We start from the raw sequence: 15,798 nt of genomic DNA, 5'->3' as shown, positions 1-15,798 counted from the left end.
TGTATTTTCCTGGTCCCCGAGACAAAAGCCCGACATTCTAGAAGGACCGATAAGCCTGGAATCAAGGGAGACAAGCCTCCTAGCACCGGGGCGAATACGGCGAGACAACACTAGGACAAGCACAAGCAGCAGGGCATCACGTTCGGTCCATTGCGGTTCTGGAAGACGCTCCGGTTGCTTTTTTCGACGGTCCATCATATGATGGAGAACCCCGTGATCCATTTGCTTGCCAGAGCGATTGTAAACACCAGCCACTCGGTTTAATGTGCAGTGGTAACAGTGATGCCCTCTCCATATGTGTAGATCATAATGTGAAATGTATATCAGGCAGGGCCATCGCCGTGACACTGAGATCCCAGATCAACCACTCCATTCAGGATATCCAGTTCAAACAAGCATTAGCCAAATCCAATCCTATATATATATATCAACTTGAAACCATAACTCAAGATTCTTAGCCCCTTAGTCCTCATCCCCGCCTTCCTCGTCACCGCAATCTAGTGAGTTCCCAGTCCAGTCCCCTAACATACCATTCCTTTCCTTTCCTTTCCTTCATCTCCTTTCATACCTACGTATAGCTAACGCCCGTAACAGCGCCATAGCAACCACCCCCAGCACACCCTCCACCTTCTCAACCTCCACCAAGCCGTCTTCTTCTTCTTCTTCTTCGTCCACCTCATCCACCCCTTCTCTAACAGCATCCGAGACCAGCAGACCCGCGAGGCCGCCCCCCTACCACTACCCCTTCTCCACCCCGCCGATCCCGGGCCTCGGCCACCCCCTCTGCCGCGCCCGACCTGCCCGAGGCACGTGTGCGATGTCGAGTGCCGCAGCGGGGGCGCCGTGACGTCCGCCTGCAAGGGCTGCTGTGGCCCCAAGAAGAAGAAGCCGGAGCAGGAGCCCCGGCCCTAGCTGAATCTACGGCCAAATGGACTTGGTGATGGTATAGGTGTTGCGAGTGAAGGCTCGGAACTTACTCCCTGATCGATGATGATGGAGGTCAGATGAACATTTGGAAGATACCAACGTTCAATGTCGTATTGGTTTGACCAGGAGGGTATCAGACAGTCTTGTTATCGCCGTACTGTGGAAGTCTTCCAAGTACTGGGGTGAGAAGGGACGCGAGGCAAGATGGCGAAAATCGCACGACGGGTGATTCGTGATATTTCGAAACTTTCAGGGAGTCGCTTTCATTTGTTTTTCTCTTCTTTTCACGGCGTGATACTACATAATATAATACACCCCTTTATAGGATCATTCCTCCGCCCGTCCCAGCGCCGGCACATACTTCTCCTGAAGCAACCTCCGCATAACCCCCTCCGCATTCTTCGGATCAATGCGCTCCTCCGAGCCCAGCCGCATCATCCGTCCCACCAGGAACATCAGCTTACCCTGTGGATACGGCTTGCTCCCAGTAGTATCCACAAACTGCGCAACAATATCCTCCTGCCCCTCGATCGCCTGGTCGGCCAGCTTGGCATACTCCTCCTCCGACAGCTCGTGGAACCACATGTTCTCCGTCTCGATCGCGTCCGCCACGCTCGCGTATTGATCGGGCACGTTGCCGCGGTGCACGACCCAGAGCAGCTCCTTGGCCACCTTGGCGGTGATCTTGTGCTGGTACAGGAACAGGAGGATGTCGGCGAGGGCGTCGACGGGGACCCGCCGGCACTCGCCGTCCGAGGTGAAGCCGAGGTCCTGGGCCGATTCGTCGTGGGGGTTCGACGTCAGGCGGCCCAGTTCGTGCAGGATCCAGTTCGCCGCCAGTTGGAAGCAGGCGGGGTTCTCTGAGATGGTCGAGCCCAACTTCGACTGCAGACTCTCGACGACCCGCCAGAAGTACTCGACGCGGGCTCCGTTATCTAGGGCGACGAGCGACAGCGCGTCCTTGGCTGTCAGTCCGAAGACCTCGGTAAGCTCGTCGACCTCGGCGTCGGGGAGCTGGCCCATGCTCTCGCGCAAGTGGTTGACCAGGTCATCGCCAATAACGACGGGCAACAGGTCCGGGTCAGGCATATAGCGGTAGTCAACCTCGCCCTCCTTACCACGCAACCTCCGAGTCTCAGTCGAACCAATGGACCAACCCCGCGTCTCGCCGTCAATAACCCCACCCGCCTCCAAAACGGCAATCTGGCGGTCGCGCTCCGCAATAATAGCGTCCTCGACCGCCTTAAAACTGCTCAAGTTCTTGATCTCGGTGCGCGTGCCCAGCGGAGCGTTCGGGTCGTCGGTCCGTCGCACCGACACGTTGACGTCGGCGCGCAGCCCACCGGCCTCCATGCCCGAGACGCAGGCGTCGACGGCATTCAACAAGATCTGGACCTTGCGCACGAGTGCGGCGGCGGTGGCGGGGTGGTGGATGTCGGGGCGGGTGATGATCTCGATGAGCGGGACGCCGGTGCGGTTGAAGTCGATCCAGTGCATCTCGCCCGGCTGGGCCATGGTCTTGGCCGTGTCCTGCTCCATCTGCACCTGCTGGATGCGAACTTCGATCCCGTCCCCATCCTCGGCGGCGATGCCATCGCGGGGTTGTAGGATGATTCTCCCCTCGCGCGCAAAGGGCTCGTAGTACTGCGTGATTTGGTAGCCCGACGGCTGGTCCCAGTGGAAGTAGTGCTTGCGGTCGAAGCGGCTGACGGGCTGGACGTCGCAGTTGAGGGCGAGGGCAGCGCGGAGGGCGGGGATGAGGGTCTCCTTCTGGAAATGGGGCTGGGAGCCGGGGGTCGCGAGGTCGAAGTAGGCGACGTGGCGGTTGGACTCGTCGTTGGAGGAGGTCGTGGCCTCGGAGAAGAGCTTGCGGGCCGTGTTGAGCTGGGCGTGGATCTCGATGCCGACGGTCAGCTCCCAGCCGGGGACGACTTGGTTGCTGGCGTTCTTCTTCTTCTTCTTGCCGGCGGCTTTGGCCTTCTTGGCCTCGTCTTTCAGCTGCTTCCGGAGCGGGACATGGTTGCTGGGCGCAGCAGCAGCGGAGGAGGAGGAGGAGGAGCTCGACAAAGGGGTTTCGGCGGTTTGCGTGTGCAGGCTTCGGCTGTGGGAGGAGGAGACAATGGCAGGGCGCAGGGCGATAGCTCTGGCGGATATTTGGGGAGTGCGGGTGAGGCGCAAGCAACCTTGTCTCGAGACCTGGCCCTGCAGCAGATACTTGCTGAGGGCAGCGGTCGGTATCCGGGACATTTTGAGAGGCCGACAAGTCAGGTCAGATCAAGCCAGGCAAGCCAACGAACAGAGCAAGCGTTCAATTGACTGTTGCGCAAAAGCTAGTTCGCTCGCTGATGATGCGCCATGGGATTGGAGGAGGCTCGGAGTTCCAGCTGGTTTAGTTCCGGAAAATTGTGGCCATCGAGCTTCAAGCGTCGCACCCCCACCAACGCACTAAAAGGCGGAATTGACAGCTAATTTTAGGCGCATGGCCCACTGAACAAGGTGCCGAACCAACTGGCCGGGTGAAGGCCATTGGTTTCAGTGACGGAGGATGAGTACGCAGGTAATTCTTACTCGGAATCCTACTCCCCAAAAGAACGAAAGAGCATTGGATCCCTGCTTGGAATCCAGGTGGAGGGAAGGGGGCAGATATCAAATGCACAACGGCTTCTACCCAAAGTTGAGACACTCCCTCGGGGTCTTGTGATCGAATCCCAATACGATCCCTCCCACCCTTTCCTCCTGGAGGATTGTCCAAAGTTTCCCTAGCCTGGCCCCCATCTGAAACACCACACCAACCTGCGCTGACACATGGCCCGTTAGTCGTGTGTGTGTGTGCCTGCACACGCCTGCGAACTGGTACGAAGTCGCCTCCAACATATGTCATTCTTTTGGCATAACCGCTTCGTCGCATTCCAGGCCCCAAATCCGTTACCTCTTTCCCCCGACTTCCCATCTTTCAAGGCTCATCCATGAACCTCGTCGTCGATAATCAGTCGAAACTCAACCATGGGGATCTCTCGGCATCACCAGCCCGCGTCACATGGCACTGCTGTCGTTCCCCGATGAGCTTCGTTAGTCCTGGATCAACTTTATATGCTTATCTTACATGCTTACTTCACATTCTCGTCGCAACACACTCTTCTTGTACGATAGATAGGTTCATCTCATCCGCCATCCGTCTTCGCTTTTTTTCTTCTTCTCGCCTCCTCCCATTATATTCTACCTGCTGTTCTACTTGCTATTTTACTTGCGTCATCTCTCGATTTGAATGATACCCGTGTTTGTTTTTTTGAAACCAATTACCCATTGGAGGAGCAAGAGAGCAGAACAAACAGGTACGCTCCAATTTTTACCTCCTGGCGATCTAACGACGCCCAACTCAATGTCTCTGCCAGCCTTACACAGACACCGACTTGTCTCAAGCCACCTGGGTCCGTCATCCCAAGAAGTAGTAAAAGAGGGCGCCCATCCACAACCACCACCACCACCACCAAAACCTACCACTTTTGAGAATATTGAGAAAACTCTCGTTCCGTCTTCCGAAAAGGCCCGGATGCGGACTCCGAGACACAAGTCCTCCTCTACCTTGGTCTCGAGCAGCAGCAACCCCCCTAGACGAGAGTGTGCGCAGGCGCCTCGGCTCGCTCCTCGCCACCTCGCGCCGTTACACTGCTGCTGCTAATGGCTGGGAAGCCACCTCATCATCCAAGCCGCGACGCATCAAATCCGTAGACTGGAGGCCGTCCTCAAAGGGCAGAGGCCAAGCCGCTACTTCTTCTACTACCACTAATACTACGAAAGACCTAAACGCCAAAACCGTGCCTGGCGGAGGAGGCGGCAAAGTGTGCGTACTGAACGCCATCATCATGGATTCGAGCGACTTCAGCTCGGCGCGGGAGGAAGCGTACGCCTGGGACCGGCGGTTGGACCTCGCCCTGCCCATGCCGCTGGAGAGCAACAACACTACGAAATCCCAAAGTAAATCATCCCGGAAGAGCGTGTCGGACCTGAGCAGCGCCACCGACGAAAGCAGCGACTCGAGTGGGAGTAACTCGACCGTCACCCAAGCTTCGTTCGCGAGGCGTGATAGTCCCACTATCCCGGCGCCCAACGAGCGTCCCAAGAAAGCGCCCGCGCCCCGGCCGGACGCTTTGCGGTTCCTGGTGGAGGATACGGATGCGCGGCCAGAACTCGGCCCTCCAGAGGACGACCCGCCGCGAGGGCGGCGCTCGACGGTCTCGTCCGTGGGCAGCGCGGCGTCGAGCACGCGGAGCATCAAATCGGCCGCCAGCGGTGCCGGCGGGGACGACAACGATACAGACCAGCACACCAGCCCCGAGCTCAGCCCCAAAACACCTAAAGGTCGCCATCTCACGGTAGACCTAGGTAATTACAGCAACAACAACGGGTCCTCCAAGACGAGACGACAGCAAAGGAGCTACGGGACCCCGGAGATGCCGCGCGGCAACGCCAACCTGCCCCACGTCTCCCCAAGCCTGCTGACCCCGCGCGCCTCCAACTTCGGGCAGCACGTGAAGCACCTGCCGCGGGCGGAGAAGCTGCCCCTGAGCGGGTACGAGCTCCTGGCGTCGCGCCTCAGCACGGCGGGGGCGCCTTCGGCGGAAATGCCGGCGGAGCCGCAGCTGAAGCCCATCTATCGCCGGTTCGAGCCGCTGAACCACCGGCTCCTGCTCCATCTGCAGGACGAGCTCTGCGAGCTGGAGGAGCAGTTGCACCGCCTCGACACGGCGGACACGCAGAACCGCCGGCTGCAGAACGGGATACTGCCCGCGTCGCGCCGGGCGGATTCGCAGACGGCGGGGGAGCTGCAGTGGCATAAGACGGATATATTGGGGAAGATTGGGTTCAAGTTGGAACAGTACAGTACGAAGCACTGGTTTTCTCATGTCTTTATGTTGTTTCTAACGTAGTGTCGCAGATCACGTTCTGGCCTCTTTCCAGACAACAAGAACCATGCCCAAACCCGCACTCGCCGACGTCCGCGAGTACCAAGGCTACCTAGCCGCGAACGTCCCCATCGCCGAGCACGAGACCCGCTTCCTGGACGCGGCGGACGATCTCGTCTGTTTGGCGGACGAGCCGGCTGCTGAGCTGCCCCGCGGCGATGATGGGGGTACCTAGGAGGAGGGCAGCAACAGTTTGCCGCAGAACTCCAACCACGCTCTCCGCGCCGCCGGTCGATCCAGTATTCGCCCGTGTCGCGGTGGTCGCTCCGGGAAGACACCCCCGATGAATCCGCTTACGGAGAGGGAGACGGGGAGGGAGAGGAGGGCGAGGCGCCGGTGATATCGCTTAGCTTGGCGACGGCGGTGGCGGTCATTGCGCCCATTATGGCGTTTGGTATTGTTCCCGGTAAGTCGTACTCCTCTTCCTTTTCTTGGCTTCTCATCGTACCTTCCCTTCCCGTAGAGTTTATGTGTGACTGGTAAGAGTGGACTGGCTGCGCAACGTAGACGGCCACTTCTGCTACATTGTACTCCAATGTGGAGATATCGGACACTCCAGATATGCAACGAAGACCTACCTCGATGGGATGAATGGAAAGGAACTAACGCTGAGACTCACTTAGGTTACTTCGGCCGACTGATCGTAGTCCTCCTGGTGTCGGTGGCGGTGCTCTGGGGCCTGGTCCACGAGAGGGTCATTGGCGTACACGCGACACGGGATTTCTACATCTGCGCCGGGCTGTACGGCATGGCCATGGCAGTCGTCGCTGGGATATATCGGTGAAGGGTTAGAACCGGACACGGCAGCAGAATGTACGAAGGGTATGGGCAGCAGCCAACATGTTTACCAGAGGGCTGGATGTTGGAGCCATTAAGTATGTACGGAAAGCGATTGAGCTGGACAGGCTCTTGTTAGATAAGCGTGTTTGAGATGCAACTGGAAGGGTTGCAGATAAAAGTAATTAGATGGGGAGAAATATGAGTAAGACCAGCAACCCCAGTCTTTCTTCAGTATGTAGTGGCGACATGTAACTTACCTAGCATGTCTGCATTACATATGTAGTTGACTTGCGTCACCGTACGATAGTGCATGCAGGTGGTGTCTAGGCTTAGCGGGTCGGCCCTTGAAGCCGAGCTCTAGTTGTTTCGTAGCCGGCATGTATTAGTGAGGGCTAAACATGGCATGACATCGGAATATATAGGCACATAATGAGAGGAACGACCCCAGATAATACGGGCATCAAAATTCTTATTCTTGCCTAATGCAGTACTTCTAGGTCACCACTATGAGAATAGTCAAGTCGAAACGAGCTCTTTCATTGCTGTACTCTTCGCACCTCGTGCTTCATCGTTAGAGTCAGCGACTATTAACCAGGTTTGTGGCTTGTGGAGATCGCATTGACCGCAAGCAGATAAGATCCATCGGCTTTCTCTTCTAGTATTCATGCCCATCCTCTTCATCATCAACAACTGTCATCGCCGTCGTCAAACTCAGGCGCTGCGGTACCCTCTCACGATGCTCCACCGACTACCTAGGAGCCCAGTCGTCGTCGTGGTTCCAGCGAGGGCCACATCTCGTCAAACTTCTCCTGCAGCTCCCGCACGGCGCGGGCCTCTTCCTCCTCGCGCGCCTTGGTAGCAGCGGCAGCGGCTCTTTCCTTCTTCTCGGCCTTGATTCTCTTCCGCTCCTCCTCCTCGCGCCGCTTCTCCCGCTCCGCCGCCTCCTTCTCCGCGATCTCCTTGCGCATCTCCCAGCCCCAAGCCGCCAGGCCCGCGGGATGCAAGATACACCAAAGCGTCAACTCGCGCGCCGCCAGCGTGTCCTCCACGCAGTCGTGTCCAACCGTAGCGGCGGCTCTATTGCCGGATCGAACACTTCCGCCAGCAGCTTTACCACCGTTAACCTGGATGTTCTTGCCCGTAAGCCGGCCCACCAGCTTCTTCAGCCCCCCAGATCCGCGGAAACGCGTCCAGCCCGTGCTGCGGCCCGAACACGGCCGCCGCCGTCTGCATCGACGTGTCGACGACGCGCGGGTGCGCGAGCCGCAGCATCTGCAGGTCGTTCTCGACCGAGTGGCCGACCAGCACGGTCTCGCTGTCCATGTGGCGCAGCAGCAGCGCGCGCGCGTCCCGCCAGTGCGGCAGCACGGCCCCGGCCGTCTGCTGCGCCGCCTTGAGCTTCGCGAGGGTCATGCCGCTGTACTTGGTGCGCCAGTTGCAGACGCGGCCGGCGGGCTGGACGAGGCGGTCGATGAGGATCTCGCCCGTCACGGCGTCGATGGCGCAGAGCTGGACGAGCTCGGAGCGTTCCCAGGGCGCCGGCGGGGTCTGTCGGGGTCGGGGATTGTTGGCTTTGGTGGTAGTGGTGGTGGTAGTTGTACTGGGGGCACCACGAAAATGAGGAGGTCGTCGTTGGGAGGGAGGCTGGGACTCGGAGTTCTGGATGCGGACGCCGACCATCTCGCAGTCGATGACAATGGCGGGCCGTCTGTTTCTGTTGTTGTTGTTCTGGGGATCGGTGAGGTCAGGGGCGGGCGTAGTGACGTAGTCGGACAAGTTGACACCGAGTGGCAGCTTGATGCTGGCTTGCTCCGAGGCCGACTGGGTTGGCAGGACGAAGTTGCGCTTCGTGAGTTGCTGCTCGGTCTGGCATCTCAGCTGCAAGGCTTGGATGATTTGTTGGCTGACGCCCACTGATGCAGCCGCATTCTGTTGCTCGGCGATGAAGGTGTAAGTATTGGCGCCATATCGGAGAGAATTGGTGACGAGAGAACTGTCGCCAGGCGGGAAGGTGATGGGTGGGTAAGGGTTGGTGAGGATCACGGGCTGATCATCCTCGTAACCACCGTCACTGCTGTAGGACAGATCCACATACTCCATATTGGGCGACTGGGATGTTGCTTCCTTGGGCAACAATTTTTATGCTCAACGAGACTGGGTGTGTGTGATTGGTGATCGACCTGCGCGGTTACGTGAGGCAGGAAATGATGGGCTCGCTTGTGTTTGTTTGCTCGGGAAGGCACATCTCCAGGTGGCATCCGTTTTTGTTTTTATTTGTCTAATCGATGGACACCATTGAATCGAACGAGAGATGTTTGTTTGGTACTGCTGTAGACCCAGTGAGGTACCAGAGGAGTTGCAGTGATCCGTCCAAAGTCGATAACGATTATGGGCGCGATACGCCCATTGAATTGCACCTACCCACCTGAAGCGCGAGTGCTGTTCAAGTGCCGCGAGGTCTAAGTAGGTACGTGAAGATGTAGGTCGGTAACGAGGAATCGAACAAACGAATCACAGATATTAGAGGCCTTAATTTGGTCATGTAGATGGAACAAGCTTATAACACTGCTTGCTTGCAAGCATGTAGGCATGGTCAACAGCCTCAAAGTTCATCGTCGTCACATCCACTACGAGTCTCGGTCGGTTCTACGGACAGCGGAGAGTTGAAATATATCAGAGTTCCATGTTTCTGGTCTACGTCTCCTCGTTCCGTTTGATTTGATGAACAATGGCCAACATTCTAGAAAGCACTTGACTTGACCTGTATGGCACAGGAGGGCAGATGCGCAAGCAATCAATCCAATTATCACAATTTTCATGCGATTTTACGTAAACAATATGTGCCACGTGAAGTATATCAGCGACGCATCTGGTTGCTGAAGCCTTGGTAGGCGCTTTTCATTATCAACTTTAGGGGGAGTGGCTACCACCCCAAGATCGCTTTTCGTCACTCACGTATGCAATGTTATCGCAATATCACGTCCATAAGCTTCTTATTTGTTGATTGTTGCCGCTCTCGCGAAACTTAGTTGCAATAAAACTACAATAACCATTGCAAGGAAATGATACGTCTAGAAGGAAGCCGGCTTGCCTTCGATCAATCCTTCGGTGCCCCCTTAATATATGATTCTTCGCTGGACTTACAGTCGCCAATTTGAACACCCAAACCTTCAGTCCTGTTCCAGTGTCCTAACAATTGTTCAAGTCCATATATAAGTGCCTGGACCCATGTTGAAACAGCCAGTTTAGGAAAGACGACTGCTTGCAACAACTCATTCGCCCTACACGACGTGGTCATCCACTTGACCTTCGAATATGCCGACCAACAGCCAGCTTTACGCGTAAACCATGATGAAACATCAAACTACACAGTGCCAGTCAGATGCCATTCATAATCTGGGTGATTGAGGATGTCAGCCAGTAACGGTCACATTGACCGTGTTTTACATTGAACGTGTCCGCTCCATCATGTTGCGTATCTAATGAGTGGCGAGTCTATGAATGCCTTGGCAGGTAGCTATGGTCTGAACTCCAGAACCATCAGCGATCCACCTTGTCAACGAGTTTTCTTTGTCACTAGCCCTGGGAAGCGGGCATTGTGTTGCCTGGGAGTAATTATTCCCTGCTTCTTTTCTTTGTAGCAGCATTGTCTACTATACGTTTTCATACTAGAGTCATCTCCGCTGAGAAGAAAACCGAATCATGACAAGGAGAGTTTTCTATTGTTACTTCAATGCCCGAGTACGTAGCCATTGCATTTAATAATAGGGTCCCTGGAAACTGTGGTTTTGATGGTTTTGTTGAAGTCATAAAGCATGATTCCGCGGCGATATCATTCAGTCACTTTCTTGCGACAGGACACCTCAGCCGGTCTCGTGGATGTTGCTACGTGAACTATGGAACAAGTCAATGGCCCAGCTTGTTGAGTGATGATCATTGGAGGACCGACAGTGGCAATAGAATAGAATAGAAGAGGTTCCCCGAACAAAGGATGCCACGCATTTGGTCATCCTTCGCCGAGCAGCACTCGGCGAAGCCATATCGTGCTTGTGATAAAGGCTTTTCTTCTTTCCACCCCCCCTCTATAATGACACATCAACACACGCCTTATTCCTAACGTCCTGTCACAGAGCCGTCCAGGTGGTTTCGACTCCTTGTCTAGGTGAGTACAATGAAACCCTGGTACACAGATCTGGAGCAGCTTGGGGAGACACCTACATAATCATGTGTGCAGGGGGTTGGGAGCTACTTTTGATTGCTTACATATTAAGGGTCTCCTTGAAATCTTATAATAGGAGCTCAGTACGGTGTCCCGTTCTTGCCTGCCAAGTGGCTCTGTATCAGGGGTACATACAAAACACAAGTCGAGCAGTAAGAATTTCCAACGAGAGTAATTGCATAAGAACAATTCTACTGTAGTCAAACAGGGAGAGAATGGACAACGTAATTGTTAGTGTTTCAGGAGGCTGCTTTTGTTCAGCACAATGATGCCCGACGACAAGGTCCGTTTCTTTCATATCGCTTCCTCTCGCAGAAAACAATGATATTGACACGAGACAAAGGAAAACAACCGTCAGGGTTTCCTTTCAAGTGTTCGAGAAACATGATACACATGCTCAACTGTGTCCTGGTATATAAAAGTGGTAGAAGAGCGGCCAGGGGGTTATGATGCCCACAAAGCTCCATTCGAGTCCTCAACCATACTGGTCTGTCTCTTGGAAAAGAAAGAAGAGGTTGAATTACTCACCAGCCTCTATTACTTACAATCTCCCCCTGAAGCGCGATATCCCATTTCCCACAATGGCACCCACCGCTTTTGTCCCCGGTAACGCCATCAACCGGCGGAGATTCCGAGAACCAGACGGTACCGTCATCCCCGGCGTCTGGAAGACGAACGAGTACCGCGTGACCAAGCCGACGTGGCGGCCCGTGCTCCGGGAGGACAACCCGCGCCGCCACCCCTACAAGTGGAAGTGGCACGAGAAACTGACCGAGGCCATGGACGCGGCGGGCCCGACCAACGAGAACACCATCAACGCCCTCCTGGACTGGAAGACGGAGGGCGTCAAGTGCCAGGTGTGCGGCCTGTTCTACGGCAGCGACCAGTGCGGGCAGGCGTGCTACAAGTGGTTCCGCGCCGACAACGTGGCCCGGCTCGAGAACGAGTGCGAGCTCCGCCCGCTGCACTACCGCAGCAAGATCGGCGGGCACGGCCTGTTCCTGCGGGCCGACGCGCCGGCCTCGATCCAGCGGGGCGACCTGGTGGGCGAGTACCTGGGCGAGCTGGTCCCCCTCGAGCCGGGTCCGGAGAACCCGAACAACGCGGCCGCCGCGGACGACGACGCGTCCGCCAACAGCCGGTACCTCTTCAACATCCAGGACCGCTGGAACGTCGATGCCGCGACCTGGGGCAACGAGACGCGCTTCATCAACCACCACTGCGCCCCCAACCTCAAGTCGGTCGTCATCGTCGTCGGCGGTCGCCGCCTCATCACGTTCCGCGCGCTCAGGGCCATCAAGGCCGGCGAGGAGCTCACGATGAACTACGGCGACGGGTATTTCCAACCCGGCGAGCAGTGCTATTGCAACGTCAACGGTGGCGTAAAGGCACATGACCCAAGACCAAGAGTATAAAAAAAGAAAAGGTAAGGTAAGGTAAGTGCTCACTCTCCGAGCGAGCGAGGTAAGTCTGCTTGTTTCGCGTTGTTTAATCTGTTTCCATATGCAAGGTAAGTCTGTTTTCCAAAGAATCTGAAAATACCATATCCAGTATAAATAAGGGCTCACAGAGCCTCCGATCTGCTTGCTACTTCGTGCTTTGATCTTATTGCCGACTTCTCGTAAGAAAGTGCCCCCGAGTCATTCCTTCGGGTTGTTATCAACGTATATCCACGAGCCCAGCGCCATGTTATTTACCTTTGCAAAGAACTACCCATAATACAACCGTATAGCTAGTGAGCCTTAAGCAGAGGAATAATCAAGCCAACTGGGGTGAACCTGTAAACTTCTTACACATTCTGTCGACTTGTAGCAGCATCGAAGCATGCGCACGCATAGGTGGTCAAGTAGGTCACTGCGATACAACAGCATTGGCGTCTCGCCAAGTGGATGAGGTCAGCTGCAAACGCAAACGTGACGAAAACGCCCGTTCGCTTGAGACGAACATTCGGTCACAGGAAGAGCCGGAAGAAGAAAAAGGAGGGAATGCAGCAAAGGGCCCCGAGACAAAGAACACGCATCTTTCTCTACGACCATCAGTGAGATCGATCAGGCCTACAGTGCAGGGACCAATGCGCCACGGCCAACGAGCGCAGTCCGCATCTTTTATGATGGATTTCGGGCCACCCGGCTCGCTCGAAATATGTACCAGAATGACTCTGGTTATCGGCTTGGACAATCGGTCCGGCCGCAGGCGTCCTGACTCGTACCTGCCATCTACTCCCCTATCTTTCTATGCGGTTTCACCAGGGACCGTCTGAATACAGTGTCAATTGCCTCGGGAAGTATACATGACCCAGTGTTCTCTTGCCGAGTTGGACGGGAGTTATCGCGGGCTGTTGGCTACGTAGGTCTGGCTGGCCCGACATCTGATCTCTCTGGATAGGCTGAGCCGCATCGTCCCAAGCCACGTATTGCCATTCGACAGCGTGGCTACCGACGTAGGCACATTGGCCGAGGGCGTCTTATTGATATCATGTTGGGGTCAGAGGGCCTTCGGTCACCATAAACCGTGTTCTGTCTAGAAGTGCCAGACCGTCTGGCATCGTGCATATTCTTGGTCGCGCCGGGTTCGGGTCGACTCGCTGTACATCGGATTCGCTTCGGACTTGGAGAGTCATTGTTCGAGGTAGTCGGGTCGCCGAAACACAGGTAGGTGGGTAGGCAAAACGTCGTCGGTAGGTGTTCGAGTCTGCGGCAGAAGTTCCCCTCAAGCTATGATGTCAGACTGAAAGAGCAACGGTCTCTTGATTCTTTAGCTTGCATTCTCTGAGCCAGAAACGGTCAATTCAATTGAGTCAATTGGCCTCTGTATGTACCCAGGTAGACACTGCTTGACATTGTGAGCATCAACATTGTCGTCTTGTCTGTCGAGTGCTGGCTGTTTGAAGCTTCTGTTGATTGTCATTCGTTTCTGGCGCGGGGCGTTCTCCCCAAGCTTAAGGGCTGCTTCCCTGCAGGTTCAGCCAGATCATTTGCAGGGCAACAGGGGTAGCTTCAGCACAGCACTAGGACGTTCTGGTAAGTATCAAAGGCAATCATGTACTTGAAAAATGCAGGCATATTATTACAAGATTTGAGTAAGAATTCTGATTGAGAGCTTTCGAGTAGTTGTTATTTCGATCAATTTCTTGAATATCTTCTTCCTCGTTTCCAGTGCTGACAGCTGATGTTTCTCTCGGTCCCAAGAACCAAGACCGTGGAAAGCGCAAACCAAATCTCGGGTAAGCAAGCCTCGCAACCGCCGACCCGATTTCAGCCGTTGTGGCAGGGACCAAGAACGCACGTACCACGTCAGATTTGGAAATAGCCTGGCCTACAGCGTTGTACCTGGCAAAAATTTTGATTTTCGCCGTCAGCCACCAGCAATCCTCGACCAGTGAAGCAATGCACTTTGGAAATTGCCATGTCTCGTCCTTTCATGTCACCGCTGAAAATGCCAAGACAAAGTCTACCTTCAAAATACTACGAGTAATCATGCCGCGTATCGTTGAATACGCCTTCTCCAGCTCAGTCGAAGAGCGGAATCTGTGGCCCAAAACCTCGTCGAAATTGCGAACGCGCGCACTTCACATAAGCTTCCCTTGCAGGCGGCTGACTTGAGGCTCCCTTGACCAAGGCTGCAAAACGTATGCAGTTTCCCCTTGGCGTGTGCCGGCATAGGTTGGGATGCCCCCAGCCCTGCATTGCAGCAGTGCCGTCATGATTCATTCATGGATTCTGACTGGCCGAAAACTCTTCGCCGTCGGGTGCGCCCCCATGCCAGCACGACATGCTTATCTTTTGGGAACATCGAATCGGTAGCAGGGCACACCGTCCCATGGCTCTCTCGTCTCGACGTCGCAATCCTTGATAGCAACACTCCCAGCCTCTTTTATTCCGTCAGGACGACTATGTCACGGCTTTCGCACTCTGGCAGTCATGGTCTGTCCGCAAAGTTTCGAAACGGGGTGGGACGCTCGACACAGGTAAGATTCGATGGGAGTTCGACATCCCGGGTTCTGTTCAAGACAGCTCGAGTGTGTAGGTAGGTAGGGTAAGGTAAGTGGCATCTCGCATTCGGTCACATTTCCTATGCTTCTCGGGTGAATAGGTATCCAGCAACATGTTTGTCCACCTTCACTAGCAAAGAGTACCAGCGGCAAAACGGTAGGCCATCCGCCCTTCTTATATACCCTTCGGCTCGTCACCGATTTTGCTGGTAAATCCCCACCACGTGTCCGGATTGTTGACGCTCATCGACCCAAGTGGGTACGGCTGGTGGGGGTCGCTTGCCTCCTCCCCTGTCTCACCTCCCTCGGGCCTCACGCTCTCTTGCATCATCCAGGAAACCCAAGAAATCGCTCACTCCGGCGAGTCCAGCTCTCAATTGAATATGATCGGAAGGCTGAAGTCGAGATGGGCACGTAGAAGCCTCACCAAAGCCCTTTCCTTACCTTTCCACCCCGGGGTTTTCTCCATAGCCCATAACCTTCCTCTTGCCCAGAGTTGATTGATAGAAGATGAGGTCATCATCATGTAAAAAGACGGTGACTGGTGTACACCCGGAGTTTCCGGGGTTGAAACAGACACTGCCTAAACAATCAACGCCGACACCAGAAAAATAAGCATTCAATGGCAAGGCCTTGGCGTGGTAGTTCTGAATGGCCGTGACCCGGGTTGACCCGAGGCCTTTGCTTGGTGTTTGTGCAACGAATCAAGCGAAATTTCTGTCAGCCTTGTCTTGTTCGGGCAGCTTGGAGCAAAATTTCTGCTGAAGCTTGGATCGTGGCCCGGCCCACCCGTCAGCGTCGATGGTGGAGGCCGAGATGATAATGTCTCTTTTGGTCGTTTTTTAGCCTCTGCTCCTGCGTCTCGCCAGCCAGCTCGTTGCCCGTCCCCCTACCACCTACCAGTCGACCTACCACCT

At 55.3% G+C, this 15,798-nt stretch overlaps 6 protein-coding genes across 6 annotated transcripts; 4 read left to right on the top strand and 2 right to left on the bottom strand.

The window, feature by feature from the left end:
• Positions 1-201: 201 nt before the first annotated feature.
• On the top strand, positions 202-912 carry PG997_002573 (uncharacterized protein; the record flags this gene model as incomplete). The annotated part of the gene is made up of 2 exons (XM_066806888.1): positions 202-240; positions 616-912. The coding sequence occupies 2 exons, from the start codon at positions 202-204 to the stop codon at positions 910-912; spliced, it is 336 nt and encodes a 111-aa protein (XP_066670506.1).
• A 342-nt stretch (positions 913-1,254) lies between these two features.
• On the bottom strand, positions 1,255-3,174 carry PG997_002572 (uncharacterized protein; the record flags this gene model as incomplete). The annotated part of the gene is made up of 1 exon (XM_066806887.1): positions 1,255-3,174. The coding sequence occupies one exon, from the start codon at positions 3,172-3,174 to the stop codon at positions 1,255-1,257; it is 1,920 nt and encodes a 639-aa protein (XP_066670505.1).
• Positions 3,175-4,790: 1,616 nt separating this feature from the next.
• On the top strand, positions 4,791-5,855 carry PG997_002571 (uncharacterized protein; the record flags this gene model as incomplete). Its single annotated transcript, XM_066806886.1, has 1 exon — positions 4,791-5,855. The coding sequence occupies one exon, from the start codon at positions 4,791-4,793 to the stop codon at positions 5,853-5,855; it is 1,065 nt and encodes a 354-aa protein (XP_066670504.1).
• A 43-nt stretch (positions 5,856-5,898) lies between these two features.
• PG997_002570 (uncharacterized protein) lies at positions 5,899-6,675 on the top strand (the record flags this gene model as incomplete). The annotated part of the gene is made up of 3 exons (XM_066806885.1): positions 5,899-6,058; positions 6,193-6,297; positions 6,515-6,675. The coding sequence occupies 3 exons, from the start codon at positions 5,899-5,901 to the stop codon at positions 6,673-6,675; spliced, it is 426 nt and encodes a 141-aa protein (XP_066670503.1).
• Positions 6,676-7,423: 748 nt separating this feature from the next.
• PG997_002569 (ribonuclease H-like domain-containing protein) lies at positions 7,424-8,771 on the bottom strand (the record flags this gene model as incomplete). Its single annotated transcript, XM_066806884.1, has 2 exons — positions 7,424-7,779; positions 7,826-8,771. 2 exons carry the CDS (start codon positions 8,769-8,771, stop codon positions 7,424-7,426), a joined length of 1,302 nt encoding a protein of 433 aa, XP_066670502.1.
• A 2,700-nt stretch (positions 8,772-11,471) lies between these two features.
• Positions 11,472-12,305, top strand: PG997_002568 (uncharacterized protein; the record flags this gene model as incomplete). The annotated part of the gene is made up of 1 exon (XM_066806883.1): positions 11,472-12,305. The coding sequence occupies one exon, from the start codon at positions 11,472-11,474 to the stop codon at positions 12,303-12,305; it is 834 nt and encodes a 277-aa protein (XP_066670501.1).
• Between the last annotated feature and the right edge of the window lie 3,493 nt (positions 12,306-15,798).

This window comes from Apiospora hydei (assembly GCF_038363865.1).
Source record: "Apiospora hydei strain CBS 114990 chromosome Unknown utg000004l_segment0_segment0, whole genome shotgun sequence".
Classification (NCBI taxonomy): Eukaryota; Fungi; Ascomycota; class Sordariomycetes; order Amphisphaeriales; family Apiosporaceae; genus Apiospora; species Apiospora hydei.
The sequence above is the reverse complement of the archived record's forward strand: the minus strand, read 5'-3'. Positions and strand labels throughout refer to the sequence as shown.